The sequence below is a fragment of the Schistocerca nitens genome, chromosome 3 (genome assembly GCF_023898315.1).
Source record: "Schistocerca nitens isolate TAMUIC-IGC-003100 chromosome 3, iqSchNite1.1, whole genome shotgun sequence".
NCBI lineage: Eukaryota > Metazoa > Arthropoda > Insecta > Orthoptera > Acrididae > Schistocerca > Schistocerca nitens.
The window spans coordinates 694905632-694926034 of NC_064616.1; the positions used below are offsets into that span (position 1 = coordinate 694905632).

Below are 20403 nucleotides of genomic sequence, written 5' to 3' on the forward strand. Positions count from 1 at the left end.
TCTGTGCCAGCTGCAGGTAATCTTCCACACACTATTTTATTCCTGCTGCCCTCAGATATTCCAAGAGTGTATTCCACTCAACATTTTTCTCTAAATCTGCAAATGCTACAAATATAGGTTTAGCTTTCATTAGGCTATCTTTAAGAGAAGTGGTAGTATCAGTATTGGGTGATGTGTTTGTCCATTTCTCAGAAATGCAAACTGATAATCCACTATCAGTTTCTCCCAGTATTTTCATTTTCCTGTAAATAATTTGTGTTGTTTGTGCCTTGATCAGCTGAGGTATTTCGGTGCCTTGTCAGACTCTTCTTGCAGTACCATATCTCCCATCTCATCTTCATCTGTTACCTCTTCCATTTTCAAAATGGTGTCTTCAATTTGTTTGGCTTTCAATTTCCTTCATTAGTATTGGTTGCTATCTGCAGCCTTGATATCTATATAGCTGCATAAATTTTGACCATAGATTTCTTTACTTTTCATACAGGTGCCCTATCATTCCTGTAACCATGCATGTTTCTACAGTCAGTCCTCCTTTGCCATTCAGCACATCTGTGAATCTCACTTTTTCACATGTCTGTGTTCTTATAGATTCCTTTCATCAATTAAATTCAGTATCTCATATGCTATCCACAGATTTCTAAGTCACCTTATCTCATTGCCTCGATATTTTTCTGCTGCCTTCATATATTATCTCTCAAAGATACCCATTCATCTTCTATGGTATTCCTCTCCCCTGTTTCAGTCAATAGTTACCAAATGCTGTCTTTGAAATCTCATCAACCTCTCATTCTTTTAATATCCCCTAAATTCCCTATCCTTCTGTAACTTCTTTTGTCTTAATCTGCAGATCACAACCAATACATTATGGTTAGAGACCATGTCTACCCCTGGAAGCATTTTATAGTTTAAATCCAGTTTTAAACACTCTGTCGTGCCATTATAATCTATCTGAAACATTCCAGTGCCCCATGTCTCTTCCACTTATACAGAAGTCTTTCGTTATGGATAAGCCAAATATTACCAATTATGAAATTGTGTTCTGTGCACAATTCTACCTGACTGCTTCTCCTATCATTCCTTCCCCACAGTCCATGTTACCCTACGGTTCTTTTTCTCTCTCTTGCTTTTCTTACCAACAAATTCCTGTCCCCCTCATCACAATTAAACTTTTGCCTGACTTAATCCGAGTTATTTCATCACACAGTTTTACAGTCTCTTCATCATTCACGGAGCTAGTGGGCATATAAACTTTTACAGCTGTGGTGAGTGTTGGCATTGTCTCTATCGTGAATATAATAAGGTCTTCACTATGCTGTTCATACTATCTCACATGCATTCCTACTTTGTTAATCATTATTTTACCTACTTCTGCATTATCTCTATTTGATTATGAAGGATGCCATCATCGAGCTATTCAGTAGTAATGGCCTTAGTTTTCCCTTGCTGTCAGCCACTGGCAGTACCAATATATGTTAATCCTGACCCTGCAGCTACTGAAAAGGCTGCTACCCCACTTGAGGAATGATATGTTGGGGTGGCCTCTCCACAGATACCATCCAGTGTAGTATGTCTTTCTGTATTTTTTAGGCACACAAATCACCTCACTAAGAGAATGTCTGTGGTTTATGGTTATGAGTGGGGTGGGGGAGGGGAGGAGGGATATAATTTGGGCTTATGAGTGGTGAAGTCACATAAACATTTTTTTTATTGCTTTAGAACTAATAACACCAGGTGGCATACTTGATGTAATTAACATGGACAATAAATAATTCAGACGAGAAGAGAATAGAATCTTTCAAAATTTGGTGATACAGAAGAATGCTCAGGATTAGATGGGTAAATCACGTAACTAATGAGGAGGTACTGAACAGAATTGAGCAGAAGAGGAATTTGTGGCACAATTGACCAGAAGAAGGGATCAGTTGGTAAGACACATTCTGAGGCATCAAGGGATCACCTATTTAGTACTGGAGGGAAATGTAGAGAGTAAAATCATAGAGGGAGACCAAGAGATGAATATGCTAAGCAGATTCAGAAGGATGTAGGTTGCAGCAGTTACTCAGGGATGATGAAGCTAGCACAGGATAGAGTAGCATGGAGAACTGCATCAAACCAGTCTCTGGACTGAAGACCACAAAAACAAATCAACATTTTCAAGCAATGTGTGAGTGATGCTACAGTAACTTAACCACAGCTCATAATATGATTCTTAAAAATAAATAATTTGAAAATGCATCCATTTTCAATCACTATTTCTCCTAAGTGGGTAAAATGATCAATGATAAAAGTAGAAGTCTTTGGCAAAGTTTCATGGGCAGTCCATCAGCATACAGGATACACCATTTTACTACAAACTGCAGAGAAATAAGTATCACAGTGTTTTCATTAAAATCTTCTACATCTTAATGATAGGATAGGTTAATATTAACACCTTAAAATGTATTTGTGAACCTGTTTACAGCAATTAAAAATATAATTCAAACAAGTACCTTTCTGGAAAAATTGAAAATAGCTAAGGTAACCTTGATTGTTAAGACAGGGGAGTAATGAAGAGAAGAAAATGTTAGATTGATCTCCATTCTATCAGTTTTCTCCCCGATGATAGCAAATATGAACTATAATAGAACCACAAAACAGTTTGGAAATAAACGAGCATGCCACATGTATTTACTCTGATCTTTAAAAAAGTTTTTGATTGTTACAATATTATACGATAAATTACAAAATACTGGATTTAAAGTTACCCCCTACTCATCGATAAAACCTCATCTAATGAAGAGAAAACAGTTAGGGACTACATACACCTGAAATCGGTAACACTAAATGTGGTGCTCTTTATGTTTCTGTACTGGGGTCACTTCTTTTTCTTATATTCTTGGCTTAGAAATGACACAGAAAATAAGTCTGTCATTTGCAAACACAAGCCTATCACAGATCATAGACATTTTACAACACAGTTGGAAATGAATTAATGCAGTATTTTAATGAAAGCCATCGGAATGTGAGCACCAACAATGAAATTCAACAAAGAGGAAAATGACACTGGTGGGGAAGTAAAAATAGGCATTGAAACTGTGAAAAAATGAATCAAATGTAAAATTTATTTGCAATAGATATTTTAAGCAAATACTGGTACACTACACACTGCCTATCATTCACATTAAGCTCACAAATTAATTATGTCATCAAAATGAGATTGATGGAAAGGGCAAAATGTAAAAGCAGGAATGACCTATGAGAAATGTATGGATTTAGAGGCATGAATAACTACAGGAAAGATAGATGTCACCTACATAAAAGAAACAAACTTAACTCTAGAAGTATACAATGCAGGATTCAGCGACCACCAAGCTGTCATTCTAAAAGTCGATGTTAGCAAAGATACCTCAAACCCAGTGCCACCTAAAACTTTATGAAGGTTTTTCACTCAAGGCAACTTGAACAAGCTAAATGCCCTCCTTAGTAAGAAAAGTGGACAGAGATGTACACAGCCAATGATGTCTACATGAAATTCAACATATTTCTTGACAAAATGATCCACCACTTTGAAGAGGCTTTTCCGCAAAAACCAGTAAGACTAAATAATAATAATAATAATAAGAGAAATAAGACTTCGATTACACCAGCTATAAAAATCTCTTGCAAACATAAAAGAATACTCCACATGTTATGTAAACAAAGTAGTGACTTCCCCCAACTAACAGAATACTACAAAAACTACACATGTATCCTAATAAGAGTGATAAAACAAGCGAAAAGGATGCAAAATGATGAGTACATTGACAAATCCAGCAATAAAGTAAAAGCAATGTGGAATATCATAAAAAGGGAAAGAGGGGAAATGAAAGCTACAAACACGTACATAGAAATCAAACTCAACAATGAATCTATATCTAATACCAAAGTTGTAGTGAACTCTTTCAACAATTTCTTTACGAGCATAGATGAAAAATTGGCCAAAAATAATCCTAACACAAACTACCAACCAGCAAACCAAAAATATCACACATGTGCAGAGTCAATTTTCATTACCAAAGTCACTGAAAATGATGTTGCAAAAGCCCTCAGAATGTTAAAAAATTCATATTCAGCTGGAATTGATGGTATCCCAGCAGCTGTAATCAAAAATTGTGTACACACAATTGCTGAACCATTAACTCACCTCTGTGACTGTTCTTTCCAGGCAGGTATTTTCCCTGAAGCTCTGAAACTTTCTAAAGTAATTCCTGTCTTCAAAAAAGTTGATAGTAAATATATGAATAACTACAGGACTATCTCAATCTCATCCTGCTTTTCTTAAGTTTTTGAAAACATAATGTACAAAAAACTGATAGACTTCATTGAAAAAAAAGATTTCCTAAGTTTAGCTCAACCTGGGCTCAGAAGCAACAAATCTACTTAAACTGCAGTATATGATTGCATAAATATGCTATTAGATCTGTTAGATAGAAAACAACCCATAACAGGCATATTCATGGATTTGTCAAAGGCTTTTGACACTGTTGACAACAAAATACTAATGGAAAAAATAGAACAGTACAGTATCAGAGGAACTGCAAACAATTGGATTGCTACATGCCTAACCAATCAGATGCAGAGTGTCAGCATGAAATACACGAATAGACAAACCAACTCAATAACCAAAATCCTATCAAGTTATAAAATTGTAAAGAAAGGTGTACCACAGGGCTCAGTATTGGGACCCCTACTTTTCCTCCTGTATATTAATGACTTGAGCCTGAATGTACATACACACAAAACAATCATATTTGCTGATGACACAACTGTACTCCTCAAAGGGGAGAATACAGAGGCTGTACAAAAAGCTGTGAACTTGGTCACTGAATAACTCAGCAACTGGGCTAAAATCAACAGATTAACTATCAACACCAAAAAGACAGCTTCCATGAACTTTCACACAACACAAAATGCAAATTCCTCTCAGCCACTTGTCACTGTAAATAACCAACCAATAGATACTGAGACACTGTTTTCAAATTCCTGGGTCTGTGGGTTCAAGATAACCTGAAATGGAATACACATACAGGAAAGGTAAATGCCAGAATTAGTACTGCGTGTTATGCATTGAGTGTATCGAAATCATGTGCTAGCCTGAAAACATTAACCAGCGCGTACTACGCTTACATACAAGCCCACCTAAAATATGGTGTGATATTCTGGGGAAATTCTCCAGCTGCCCTGAGCTCATTCAAAATCCAGAAGAGAGCAATGAGTATTATTGCTGGGAGCAAATCCAGAGACTCCTGCAAACCAATCTTCAGAAAGTTGGAAATCCTTACACTGCCTTGCCTATACATTCTCAAGACTTTAAAATACTGACACTATGATTTATCTTAGAAGATAGGCTGAAGAATGGCACACCTATGTTTATAGCCCTTGTAGATGGAGGATGTGTGTATGCTGCCACCTCACTACTAACCGGCATTGCCCAGTGACGATGAAACAAGCCCATTACATCTTACCAGCTAATTTAATCTGCACCATCACTCATCACCCCACCCAATGCTCACTACGATCCTCACTAGGTGAGGATCTCATGCTGGTTTGTGATTTGTGCCATGACCATCATCATATGTCCTGAAACTTGAGGTGAGACTGGCTGCTTCAGGGTCACTCCGGTAGTGCTGCAACTGGCTTCTCCAAGGTCACTCTAGTGGTGCTGTGTTTGACTGCCCCTCATTGTGCAGTTTCTAACACACCGTACATACAGTCACAAACTGCAAACTCCTCTGCAGGGCATGCCAGAGAGTACTTCCCATTGTACCAGTTATTAGGGCTTCTTCCTGTTCCATTCATGTATGGAGCATGGGAAAAAGTTATTAGTTAAATGCATCTGAATAATCTGTAATCACATCTCGTGGAAATCGGGTTTTCTGCCGGATATCAGCGTCTCCCAAACAGGATATTTCGACGTCATTACTTGACGTCTTCATCAGGTGTTCCCTGAGACGCTGCTTGCTGGACCGGGTCGCATATTTATGCCTGCCCGGTGCCTGGTGTTCTGTTTGCCGTTCCCTAGTCGGTCCGCGCCCGCGAGTCGCGCTATCCTGCCGCTCTAGGTGTTCCCTATTCCGTCCGCACCCACTCTGGCCGCCTCCAACTGCGGTCGTGGCCTCCTGGTGTTGCCTCCTCGGTCCGCACCCATGAGTGGCGCTCCCCTGTCACTCCGGATGCTCCCTATTCCGTCCGCGCCCACTCTGGCCGCCTCCATCTGCGGTGGTTGCCTCCTGGTGTTCCCTTTTCGGTCCGCGCCTGCAAGTGGTGCTCCCCTGCTGCCCTGGACGTTCCCTATTCCGTTCGCGCCCGCTCTGGCCGCCTCCAACTGCGGTCGTGGCTCAGACAGCCGCACACTGTGGGCACGAACCAAGAAGGGGTCACCAGGAAGCCTCAGCCGCAGTCGGAGATGGCCCGAGCGGGCGCGGATGGAATAGGGAACATCCAGGGTAGCAGGAGAGCACCACTCGCGGGCGCGGACCGAAAAGGGAACACCAGGAGGCCACCACCGCAGATGGAGGCGGCCAGAGCAGGCGCGCACAGAATAGGGAGCGTCCAGACTGGCAGTGGAACGCCACTCACGGGTGCAGACTGAGGAGGCAACACCAGGAGGCCACGACCGCAGTTGGAGGCGGCCAGAGTGGGTGCGGACGGAATAGGGAACACCTAGAGTGGCCGGATAGTGCGATTCGCGGTCACAGACCGACTAGGGAACGGCAAACAGAACACCAAGCACCGGGCAGGCATAAATATGCGACCCGGTCCAGCCAGCAGCCAGTCTCAGGGAACACCTGATGAAGACGTCAAGTAATGACGTCGAAATATCGTGTTTGGAAGACGCTGATATCCGGCAGAAAACCCGATTTCCATGAGATGTCATCAAATCGGTGGGAAAGTCTAAGAAATTACAATCTGTAATCAGTTTAACCTTGTCTTTGCACTTTTTAGGAGTGATATGCAGGAGGCTGTAGTATATTCCTAGAGTCCTCACTTGATACTGGTACATAAAACTGTAAGTAGTCTTACTAGAAGTAGTTTGCCTCTACTTCAAGCATCTGGCAGTTCAAGATTTTCTACATTTCTGTGACACTGTCTTGTGGAGCAAACAAACACGTGACTATTGGTGCTGTTATTCTTTTTCTATGTTTAATATCCCCTCATAGTCCTATTTCAATGGATACCACATATTTGAACAATATTTTAACATATTGTTCTGTATGCAATGTCCTTTGTTGAGTGATGACATCTGCACAGTGTCCTACCAATGAAATTACCAAACACAAACGGTAACATTTCTATCCAAAACCGGTGTTGAGGCAACAGGGGTGCACCACTGGCAAAGATGACGGGGTGAACGACAGCTGCAGAGTTCTGTATGGGCAAATAGAGATGCAATGTTCAGCAACTGACCAGTCAGATGAACCAAGGTGCTATCAACAGTGTCTCCTCAACAACTGTTCAGCAAACATTGCCATGGATGGGCTTCTGCAACAAGCACCTAGTGCATGCACCTATGCCTACTGCTGTTCATTGACAACAAAGGCTGAAATTTTGCAAGCCAATACAGCAACTGGATGTCCACTGAGTGCGACAGGTGGCCTTTTCAGATGAAAGGGTCCAGGCCAAAAGAATGTTTTCATGGCATTCCCTGGGTGATCTCGTTATTCTGGAAGGCACAATGGATCACCACAAGTATGCATCTATTCTTGGGAAGCATATTCAGGCTTTTGACAGGTGGTCACATTAATGTGACAGGACAGAGTAGAAAGAGACTAGGTTGCAAAGAAAGTAAAACATTATTAATAAACATATATATTGGGAATAATCAGCTGCTGGGAGCACACAGACTTACAAAAGAAGACCATTATCTGTTTCAATAAGAAATTACAGTTTTTACAAAGAGATATAAGAATAAAATCCAAATACCATCTGAATAAAAGGCTTATGGAAGACACAGTAACAGACTAATCTGATAAGGATGCATACATGGACATTAAGTAAAGTCACAAGCAGGTAGTTTCTAGTGACAAAGTACTACTTCAATCTAAGAAACCTCTTTCTCCACTTTCCACAAGTTTTGTTTTCAGGCTCTGTAGAGCTCTTGACTTTTTTCTACTCACTTTCGAATGAAATTGTCAGAGAAACCTCTTTCAAGACTGGCTTTGCCTTGGAAGAGACTGCAAACAACTCTTCACATTTTCATGTACACTTTTGACCCCAATGACCACCATCCAGAAGTGGTTGATGCGAATACGATCCCCATAAAGTTCTTTGAGGATTTCCTCTCTTGACATGATCTCCACCAGATTTTCGAACTCATGAGCAATAGCATCAGCCTCATGACAACCAAAGAAAATTAATGTAGTAAAATGTGTCAATTCTATGCGTAACTGTCTCTTCTCATGGTCGGTGTTAACTGCCACTTGCGGGACTAAATGTGGAATGCTCTTCATAAAAAAATAAACCAGGGGGAATTTGTCCAGAATTTTGGATACTGCACTCTGCATAAATGTAAGGCACTCAATTCACAATTCCAAGATATCTTTCTCTGAAATGTCACACTGACCAAGACCTTTTTATTCAACTGATTTATGTTGGCACTCAGATCTGTTTTCAAGCTAGTCTGTTTCTTCAAACTTCTAGTTTCACAAATTTTCTGTTTAATTCTCTGACTATAGACCGGTGGGAAGGATAGAGGAATGGAGTTAAGGGTGCATCTGACTGAAATTTGGTCAACAATGACTCAACCTGAGGATTGACAGTCTCAAAATAGGCAAGATGAGCTATCAGCAACTTTCCCCTTAAGGACTCTCACACTACTTGGTAGCTATGACTAAAATTCCAGTAGCAACTTTAAGTCTATGGTTTTACCTACTTCTGTTCCTTCTTTACCCTTTCTACTTCCTTTACATATTTTTAAACAGCTGTTATATTTGCTGAGCCCAGACTGATAACATTTTATTTTCCACCCACCAAACAGCACAAAACTGCTGTAGGAAAATGGCAGTGCTTGTAATATTGTTGATATCAACTTGGCAGGAGGGGCAGTTTTTAAATAGATTACATTAAGCTCTTAGAAACTGAACAAGATTCCAACCAGTGCTAGTACCACCTGTGTTAAAGTCACCATGCACTGTACGTAAGCCACATGTCCTAAAGTTCAAAAGCACAGAACCCGCTGCATTACCCTCAACTTTGAGCTTGCTTTTCAGTTCTCTTAGGAATGCCTTATTAACATTAGTGCCACCCATGATCACCTTGAACAACGTGCCTTTTCAGATTTACCTCAGATTGGAATGCTCATGCCTCGAAGTCTTCAACTAAATCTTTTGCAGTACTTTCTTTCAAAAACACTGAGGGCTCAAATCATGGCCCAACATCCTATTCCAAAAATGAACAATTACATCAAACTCAGTCACTACTTCATCACAAGCAAGAACAATCTCCTGTAGTTGTTTAATGAAAAACAGCTCCAATCCAAACACAATGCCATAATTTGCCTTTGACTTTTGAAACTGCACTTGGAAGGCAATGTTACTGTCTGGGAACACATCTGGTAAGAGGTTAACAAGATGTCGATGTCCCAAGGAGATTGGTGTCTCACAGCAGCCAACAGACACAAATGGATCTCTGTCTTCAAAATGGGCTCCTCTGCAAGTAATCTAGGATTGTCACCCTTCATCCAGAAGTTCCTGCAATAGGTACTTGATGCAACTGCATTGGGGTAACACCTGGCTGTAGCCTGAAGCTCAGCATCCTTCTTTCCAAGTTGGTTTTACGGAGCATGAACCAGTGTGATTCAACAAAATTCTGGATCCTCAATCCAGCAAGAGTAGAATGCACACTTCCAGTTCATTGAATAAGCACTGAGGTAACACATGGATTAGACAGGATCGCAACTACACAATATAGTAAGAAGTGGGCAAGAGTTCATAAAGACAGAAAGCCACTAAAAATTTTTGTGACCTGCACTTTTATCTTTCTTATGAGCAAATTCTAATCCACCCCCTTCACCTATATCTCTCCCTGAGGGCCTCCAAAGTAAGCCAATAAAATCTTGCTTGTATGTGTGTAACTGAAAGTAGTTGACTAAGATAGGATTGGATTGGATTGGATTGGATATGTTAGCCACTCAGGACAGAAATTACAGTGTCACCTCACTCCCCATGCACCAGGCACCTCCTCTCAAAAGTTCCTACTCACCCTCGAACCACCTGTGTTGCACTACAGGCTTCAGCTCAATGTTAACTAAACAAACAACAGCATACCAAAGCCCAATGACTGCTTGTTAGTGTTCTAATTACACTATTTTATGCCTACAACTAAAGATCTATAATCAATCTAATTTGTACACAACACAACGAGATTGACAGATGTTGCCACGTACAACAGTAATTTTTATGTATATAACTAACAAATGTACTGTATGTTTACCTATCATGCCCTAGTATTACTGGTACAAAATAAATGGATTTGAATAGGCCACAAACTCCCCTAAAAGCACACTTTTTGTGATAACACTGTGTTAGCAAACAAGGCAGTACGTTTGAACAGATGTAAATGTAAACCACACCAAATACTCATCACAGATCCTTGCTCATTACATTGAGTCAGAAACACACACAATCATAACACAACACAAACCAGAGTTGCATGGTCAGGCTGCAGTGACAGGTGTGCAAGCCATTCCATGTCAACAAACAACAACCTCTGCACTGCTTGCCTGGACTTGGCCAGGCCGGGTGGTCTGGCTGGCTGCTGCATTGCAGTTAGTGAGGGGAGAGGTTTAGGGCTTCCAAAACCCTGATGGAGGGCAGCTGCATAGTACCAAGGAGGAAAAGACGTTCTCGTCTAACATTTTATAAAGCTGTAGATGATGTTGAGTTGAATGCTCAACCAGTGAGTGGACAACCATTTTTGCACGGCCCTTCAGTGTTTTGTGGAGCTGTGTTTAATTTTACGTTGGATAACCTTGAAGCATATGATCACGGAAATGGTTGGGTGACCACAGATATTGTACGGTATCCAGGAGACAAAATAACTAGTGTTGGAGGACTCTAGAGCTTTAGTGAAAGAGACATTACTGCTTATCGCACCTTGGCATTGAGCCAAGGAGAAGGCAAGCAAATGCCTCTGCCCAAAATCAAATGAGACACCATGCTTTATCCAGAGATTTTAGACAAAATGCAAAAATTCCCCAAGTTTTCCAGAACAAAAACATTCCCTACGTTTTCCCTGCTTTCCATTTCCAGATTTTCCAGGACACTGGACACCCTGAATAAGCAGATTCAGATTGATGTAATTATGAAGAGACTGGCACATGATAGAAATGAGTGGAGAGCTGCAGCAAACTAGTATTCAGATTTTCTACCGAAGAGGCAATAGCAGCAAAAACAACAATTGAAATATGGGCTATTTCCAGGGTCAATGAAACAGAATACTTCTGTTATCTTTAGTAATTGGTTGAGTTGTTGATTTGTTGCTGCCAGTAGTTTTAGATCACCCATGTATAGCAAATGTGTGATTTTGTGTGGGTATGTTCCAGTAATATTGTATACATAATTTGTATTATTTAGCATGTTGGATAGCGGGTTCAGAGCAAGGCAGAACCAGAAAGGGCTTAATGAGTCTCCTTGGTATATTCCACGCTTTATTATTATTATTATTATTATTATTATTATTATTTCTTTCCTTTCTCAGACCTTACATCTGGTTCGAAATGAAAGTGACGTGGACCTTGATCAAGCGTGACTTCCTTTTCACTGTACGGTATATGTTACACTGCATTTAGGAACTTTCGGGTAATTGAACATGTATCAATAATTACGGATTTCTCTAGTTGTATATATATGTTTGGATGTAGCTGTATTGTGTTGATGTACTGGTGGATATTGTGTGGTATGACTCCTGTAGTTGATAGTATAATTGGTATAATGTCAACTTTATCCTGATGCCACATGTCCTTGACTTCCTCAGCCAGTTGGATGTATTTTTCAATTTTTTCTCCTGTTTTCTTTAGTATATTTGTTGTATTGGGTATGGATATTTCGTTTAGTTGTGTTAATTTCTTCTTTTTATTGGTGAGTATAATGTCAGGTTTGTTATGTGGTGTTGTTTTATCTGTTATAATGGTTATTACTACTACTACTACTACTACTACTATTATTAGTATAAACACAAACATTTCTGGAGACATTTTTTTCAACCAATACTAATCAAGAAAGCATATGCTGCAACTAATGGAATATAACATGTGGCTTTCCATTTTAGCTGCAATTATTGAGAAATTATTTGATTAAGTAGACTGTTGGACACACTTGCACTGGTAAATAGCATAGCAGTTTGTTACAAGTATTTGATAATTTGAGTCAATGATATTACTATCTGGAAGAACAATCACAAAATAAATACAAGGAATAGGAGAGAAAACCATGTCTTTAATAAGATTTTAAAGCTCTGTGTTACATTGAAAGGTAAAATTAATATCATGGTCTAGCTCTAGGAAATTTACAGACCTACACCCTACAGTTACACAAAGTATCAACTCAGAGTACAACCTCAAGGTTCTGCATTTTCTCTACCATTACCTCTAATCAGCAAATCATCGACTATCTTCTCAGATTGGAACAACTAAACCATATCCTTTACACAATACCCTGGTCCATCCATATGCCACACCAGCTCTCATACTTCACCCACCAACACATCATACTCTGGTCCTGTGACAAGCTTATCCAATCCTGTCAGAGGCAGGGACATCTCTGACAGCAGCCATCTCATATACCAACTCTGCTGCTAGTCCTACACAACATTTTATGTGGGCGTGACCACCAACCAATCATCCACCTGAATGAATGACAACTGCCAAACTCTGGACAAGAGCCCAGTTGACCACCCAGTGGATGAACATGCTGCCGAGCACAACATGCATGATTTCAATGGCTACTTCACAACCTGTTCCATCTGGATCTTCCCCCTCAACACCAGTTTTCCTGAACTAGGTAGATGGGAATTATACTCACAACACCTCCTTCATTTCTGTAATCCTTCTGGCCTCATCTCCACTAACTTCCACCTCTTACCCACCTCCACTCTGCCTCAGGACCCTAACTTCACTCATCTTGCACCCACATCCTCTTCCCCACAGTCTGCACTTTCATCTTCTCTGTCTCCTCCTCCCAATCCATTCATCCATATCATCACCATGAGCTCACCGGTGCCCGTGTTGCATTCCTATCTTGTGAACCAGCTGTTCCTCCCCCCCCCCCCCTTATCTCCTGCATCTGCTGCCTATCCCTCCCCCATTCTTATCCTGTAAACTTGCTACCCCTCATTCCCCATTCCTATCCCATTTTCCTGCTGCCTCCCTCACAGCCTTCAGATACCCTTCACAGTACAGTGATTTCAGTGGGATGTGTGCACACGTGTGTACTTCCACTTGAAAAAAGATTTCCTCAAAAAGCTAGCAAATTTCTCAGCCTCATTTATATATCTTTAGACAATTCAATGTCTCTACTATAAGGCAAGTTTCTTTCCCTTTATTCTTACATATTTAAAAAGTGTTTATTGAGTGTTTCTTACAGGGTAGAACTTACTGTTAAGGTGGTAAGAAAATACCAGAGAATTAAAACAATAAGGAAAGTGATCAACATGCAAATATGACTAAAGCATTCATTCACAATCCATGGGCTGGGATTGTTTTCCAGTTCATTTTCCAGTTTACCGCAAAATATAATGTTACTGAATGTAGTCTTTACTGGTAATTATTATTAATTAAAATTTATATTATTCAAATGAAGTAGCTAAATGTTCAGATGAAAGCTTAATTCTGACATGATGCTAATTCATACATTGTATCAATTACTTACATTAGGATAAGTAAATTCAAAATGGCTGTTCCATTCTCCCTGTATCTTGCATATGATAGTTCCAGTTTCATTCTTTACATCTGATGTTACAACATTTACTTTTCCACCATAAAAAGGCTGAAACAGAAAACATTTTCAAATTATAAATTTAAAATAAATTCATTCAAATACATCATCAGGTAATGACAATCTATAAACCAAAGAGACTGAATGATCTGTCCTTAGTGGAGAATTTGTCAAACAATGTATAAATAATGTCAGCATAGTCTACAGATGGTTGTATAGATTTCTGATGTCCCTGTAATAGCTTTGTGGTATTGGATATGCTAAGCTGATAAACTGTATGGAGAATACAAGAAAGATTAGTTTGAAGTAGGAAGATCACCTCATCATTTACCTTACAACTAACATCACTTGTGATAAATGGACATGTAGGTAAAGAATTTTGTATATTTTTACTAACCAAGCATTCCTCTAAATCAGGAGACTGGAAATGTTGGCTGATAAATACATTAACAGAATTTGTGATCTGCAGTGGAAGACTGGGAGGTGGGATGAATGAATAAGATGGGAAACAGAATAGAAAATTCATTTAAAACATTTGCCAGTTCATCACAGTACTAATCAAGTTCACGTGACAAATCACTGCTAGGTATAGAGAAGGTGTATTAATGTGTGCTGTAAAATACTGAAAGATTTACAGAATACAGACAAAAATACAATTTAAAGAAAGAATGGCTGGTTGATCACTTAAAAAACAATGGATGAACCAGCCACTCTTGTATCATAACGTATTTTTATTTTTCAGGGGATGAGACAGCAATAATGATTGTGAGTTGTTGTATAATTACTTTGTTATCAGTCACAACTGCATCTCATTTATTCAGCTATAACTCAATTCAACATTTTAGCTATCCTCAGATAGTCTATAACAAGAACACATAATATGTCACTCCTGACATTATAGCATTAACAATAAGAGTATGAGTATACTATTATTTAACAAATAATTTCCACCAGGATATTTAACAGTCAACCTGAGACATCAACTTGCACAGGTAACCACATCAGCTGCTCGGTGTATTCTGTATAGTGAAGTCTGGTGAGCTCTTATATGGCTGCTCTTCGACAAGTGACTGCCACTTTAGGGATACGTATTTCATTTTCTGTAGTATAAATCCTTCACTAAAAATTTATAAATGAAAATTAGATCTAATAAAATTACATTAAAAACTGTAGCTATTTTATTTGAAATACATTTACAAATACAGTAAAAACACAAATCTCATTCCTCAATATGGCCAGGCCCCTTGTATTGGGCAGTGAACAGCAATGTCTTTGTGACAAGGTCTACCTTCATGCTGGTGTGCAATCATCACTCAAAACTGATATGTGCACTCTAGAAGAAATATCAATAATGTTGAGTATGTAGTGCTGCCCATTTTATATTTCAGCCACCACATTTACATGCATGTTTCGCATGCCAGGTACAGCCCCTGCCTCACTTGGAGGTTACTGTAAACAGAAGAGGCAAGGTACTGTGCACAATCCAGCTGTGATCAGTCACCACAGCATGTGGGGGCTGCCAGTCTCACCACTACATGGTGTAAAGCCACAGTACACAACACTGCAGTCACGGGGACTAATATAACGGGTGATCAAAAAGTCACTATAAATTTGAAAACTGAATAAATCACGGAATAATGTAGATAGAGAGGTACAAATTGACACAGATGCTTGGAATGACATGGGGTTTCATTAGAACCAAAAAAATACAAAAGTTAAAAAAATGTCCGACAGATGGTGCTTCATCTGATCACAATCGCAATAATTAGCATAATAAAGCAAAGATGATGTTCTTTACAGGAAATGCTCAATATGTCCACCATCATTCCTCAACAATAGCTGTAATCGAGGAATAATGTTGTGAACAGCACTGTAAAGCATGTCCGGAGTTATGGTGAGGCATTGGCGTCGGATGTTGTCTTTCAGCATCCCTAGAGATGTCAGTCGATCACGATACACTTGTGACTTCAGATAGCCCCAAAGCCAATAATCACACAGACTGAGGTCTAGGGACCTGGGAGGCCAAGCATGATGGAAGTGGTGGCTGAGCACACGATCACCACCAAACGAGGCGTGCAAGAGATCTTTCACGCGTCTAGCAATATGGAGTGGAAAGCCATCCTGCATGAACATTGTACGTTCCAGCAGGTGTTTATCAGCCAGGCTGGGGATGATGCGATCCTGTAACATATTGGCGTACCTCTCACCTGTCACAGTAGCAGTTACAAAACCAGAATGACACATTTCCTCGAAGAAATAAGGCCCGATAACGGTAGATGTGGTAAATCCAACCCATACCGTGACTTTCTCATTGTGCAATGTAGTTTCCACGACAGTTCTAGGATTTTCGGTAACCCAAATTCTGCAGTTGTGGGTGTTGACAGACCCTCGGAGCATGAAATGAGCTCCGTCGGTCCACAACACGTTACTCAACCAATCGTCATCTTCCGCCATCTTTTGAAATGCCCACACCACAAATGCCCTCCGCTTCACTAAATCGCCAGGTAACAGTTCATGATGCCGATGGATTTTGTACAGATAGCATCAGAGGGTACGCCTCAGTGCGAACCAAACAGTAGTGTACGGAATGCCGGTGTGATGTGCGACTGCACAAACACTGACTTCCCCATGCATAGACAAACCCACTACAGTCTCCATTTGTTCCTGAACTGTCTCAGGAGCATTACGCCTTGTGTTCGGTCGGCCACTATGGGGTCTATCGTCTATAAACAACCCATGGCTTCGAACTTCGAAATCATTCTTGCCACAGCTGCATTTGTCAATGGACCTTTACCCTTTCGAATCCCCTTCCTACGGCGATAGGATCATAACGCTGAACTAGCACATTCCCCATTCTGATAATACAGCTTCACTAAAAGTGCCTTTTCAGGTAACATCAACATGCTGCGACTGCTGGCACATCTGATTCTGTCATTACAGCTCATTTTATACACGATTGTCATGCGCAGTCACTGACGTTTTGCTGTCCAGCGCCATCTGTCGGACATTTTGTGATTTTTTTTTTTAAATAAAATCCCATGTCATTCCAATCATGTGTAAAAACCTCTCTATCTACATTATTCTGTGGTTTATTAACTTTTCAAATTTATACTGACTTTTTGATCACCCTGTACATCCACATGATCACACACTCATGTGATACCACGCATGTCTCCTTCCACAGACATGCACTTAAGTTGGCACTCTGCCCACAGAGAGCCAGTTACATCAATCGACAGCTGCTTGAAGTCTCCACTATGGACACCGCTGTCACCATGCGGCCCACCAAGGTGCCGTGCTGCCCTCGCCCTGAACCACGTCCCATGCTACACTTCCAACAGCAACTTCAAGGATGTCCTTTTTAGTGTTTTAACATGTCTTAGTTTGTCTGCTGTAGCAGGGTTCCTTTTCAATTTTATTTGTGTGGCTTTTCAACCAAATGGATTTTTGCATATGTGAGAGTTCATTTGTTAGGGAAGTCCCTCATGCTTCTTGTTTTGCTGTACTCTGAAGGCAGTGGTGTCCATTCCTAGGACAGGGCAAGTTTCTCAGTCTATGCACATTTATTAACAAAGTTTCAGATTTGTAGTTGTCTCTTCAGCATAGTTCAGGCAGTCCGTGCATGTGTTTCACAAGTGTGAATTCTCTCAACTGAAGCTGTTGGTGTGAGATGTTTTCAGTACTTAAAGGTTCAAGAACAATGTCCAGACTTTGTGTGTGTGTGTGTGTGTGTGTGTGTGTGTGTGTGTGTAACTTCTGCACTGTTTCAGTGCAGTAATGTGTTCATTGTAAATAAGTATTGTAATAGTTCTATTATATGTTTGTTACCTTATAAATAAATAAAAACTTTTTTTTTCAATTTTAAATTCAGTGCATTAATGCCATCTTAGTAAATTAGTGTTGTAAAATGATACTTTCATGTAGTGTTCATTAAAAAAAAAAGAATCATTCCACTTGGGACCTGTGGAAGGTACATTAGCTTATTTGTTTTAGTTGTAAATATTTGTCACGTATTATTGTTTTTCTGTCATGTTCTACATCCTGAAGAGCCTCCTCACTGCAGATCAATTGGAATAAAAGTAAATCTATCTGTAACCTATTTACAGGTTCCATAGGATGAGGATTTGAAAAGGCTCTCTGTGATTAAAATGACCTTTGGGTTGTACCAATATTGGCACCTCCCATTTGGCTAGTGCCCACGTGATTTTCAGTGTTTTCCAAAACAACTGACAATGTCCGTTTCTGGGTGCATCAACCGTCTTGACATCGTGATGGGTGCATCCACAGAAGAGCATTTCTGCAACTTATGACACTGGCCTGTGAATGCGCTTTTACATTTTTGAAATCTAAATTACATTCTGCTCCTTGTTTGGCTACCTTCCATCCTGGCCACCATCTGGACTTGGCTATAGACACCTCTCAGTATGGGCTTGGGGCCATTCTTCCACAAGAATATGAGAATGTTTCTGAATGTCCGATAGCTTATGCATAAAAAATGCTGAACTCGACCCAGTAGTGCTCCTCCCAAGTTGAAAAGGAAGTGCTTCCTGTCATCTACACCCTCAAAATGTTTTTCATGTGTTCTTGTATGGGTCTAAGTTCCACCTCATTAGCCCTCAGTTTCATTGTTCTGTTCATCTGCTTCATTGCCTGACAAAGCAGCACACTATCTCCAGTGTTGCTTCTTCTTTCAGTCTCGTTACAACTATGAAATACATTATTGGCCCACCGTGCAGCGTGCCAATGCCAATGTACTGTCCCAGCTTCCAATGAGGCCAGGTCCTAGTTCTGATCAGGATGAGTTCCTTTGTTCTCACTTAGATGATGTACAGTCAAAGTGTTTTCTATTATTGGCTCCAAGGTCACATCTGCTGTTGCTGCTGATCTCATTTTGTAGCAAGTTTTTCAACTTGACCAGCATGGTTGACCGGACAAGCCTCTGGGCAGTGCTTCTGATCCTTTATGTCACTATTTTACCCTCCGTCACCACCTTTTGGTGCTTGATGGTGGTGGTCTCTCAGCTACAGATGGACTGTCGCCCGCATTGTGATCCTGACCACCCTACAGTGGGATGTGCTTCAGCTCCTACATCTGGAACTTTCGGTGGTGGTCTTTCACACCAAACTATTGGCCTGTCAATATCTCTTCTGGCCTGGCATTGATGGTGGCATTGTGCATCTTTTTACAGCCTGCTCTCAGTGTGCTGTACAACAGCCAGTGCTGCAGGTCACACTTTGTCCACAGCCTGAATCACAGCATCCATGGAAATATGTTCATATTGATTTCACAGGTCCCTTCCTACATTCTCACTGGTTGTTGTTCCATTCTACATTCTTACTGGTTGCTGATTGTCGATGCTTTCTCGAAATTTCTGTACCTTACCTGCTGTCCTCCCACGTCGGCTGCAGCTATGGTACGTCACAGACTCTTCCATGGACGGTACATTGAGTTCGTACAGGTTTACAGCAGTGGGGGATTGGAGTCTGGATGAGATGCTCTATAGTTGCCAGCTACACACCCTTCTGCATCTGCTCACGCTGCCCCACCGTCTGTTAGCATGACCCTCGTCACAGTTTGATCCTTGGGCTGCGGTCTGTGTTGGAGGGTTCAGCTGCCAACTGAAGTGGAGTATGGTTGTGGTCCACAGTTTCTGTGGCTGCCACCTCTGCATGGTGCACATCAGTGATGGGCTGGTGGCATACCACCGTGATCAGCTACATCCTCATGCCATAGCGACGGCTGCATGTCCACCACTGCCTTCACTTCCTCCCTCAGCACCTGTCCAGGCTTCCATTGGGAGTCCCTGCTGTGAGTGTTGGACAGCCGCCCCCCCCCCCTGCGGATGTTGCTGCCTCCTGCCTCCCCTCCAGAGTCCATTATTTTGATGCACGTTGCCAGCCCATCCCATGATGCTCTGCTACCACCTGGGCTTCCATCGCTGCCTGGAGGCGTGGGGTACTTCATGACCAGCGCCTCCTGCCCAAGTGGCCAGGGCCTTCATCATTTATACAGTTTCACCACCCAAATGTTGAGATGTTACCAGCACCCTCATTGTCATTCCTCCTTTTTGATACTTTGTGGACTGTGTGTGTATGGGGGGAAGGGGAAGGGGGCAGGGGGAAGGGAGCAGGGGGAAGGGGAAGGGAGAGGGGGTAGTCACCACACGTGCCCACAGCTGCTCCTGTTGAGCCCCTACTCAGCAGTTCCAGCCTGGAATCTCCTTCCAATGCCACTGTCATCACCTGTGGCACCCACCGCAGAGGACATTGATTTGTAATCTGTTGGGGCAACATTAACATCAGATGAGTGTCCTTTTTCCCAATAGTGATAGGGGCGTTATAACTGTGTTCATCATATCTCAATATACGCTGTGGCACCAGGAGGCCAGTGCCCTATACTCAAATGCTCTGCCAATGGCAGCTGCGTGGGCCAGCCACCACAGGGTTATCCTCTG

At 41.1% G+C, this 20403-nt stretch overlaps 1 protein-coding gene across 3 annotated transcripts in view; it reads right to left on the bottom strand.

The window, feature by feature from the left end:
• The window catches only part of LOC126248665 (oxysterol-binding protein-related protein 11-like), a 222608-nt gene that overhangs the window by 15968 nt on the left and 186237 nt on the right, over window positions 1-20403 (bottom strand). For all 3 annotated transcript variants that reach the window (XM_049949883.1, XM_049949881.1, XM_049949882.1), the window contains one exon: window positions 13884-14000. In XM_049949883.1, coding sequence (XP_049805840.1) covers window positions 13884-14000 — 117 coding nt within the window. The remainder of the gene's footprint in view (window positions 1-13883; window positions 14001-20403) is intronic.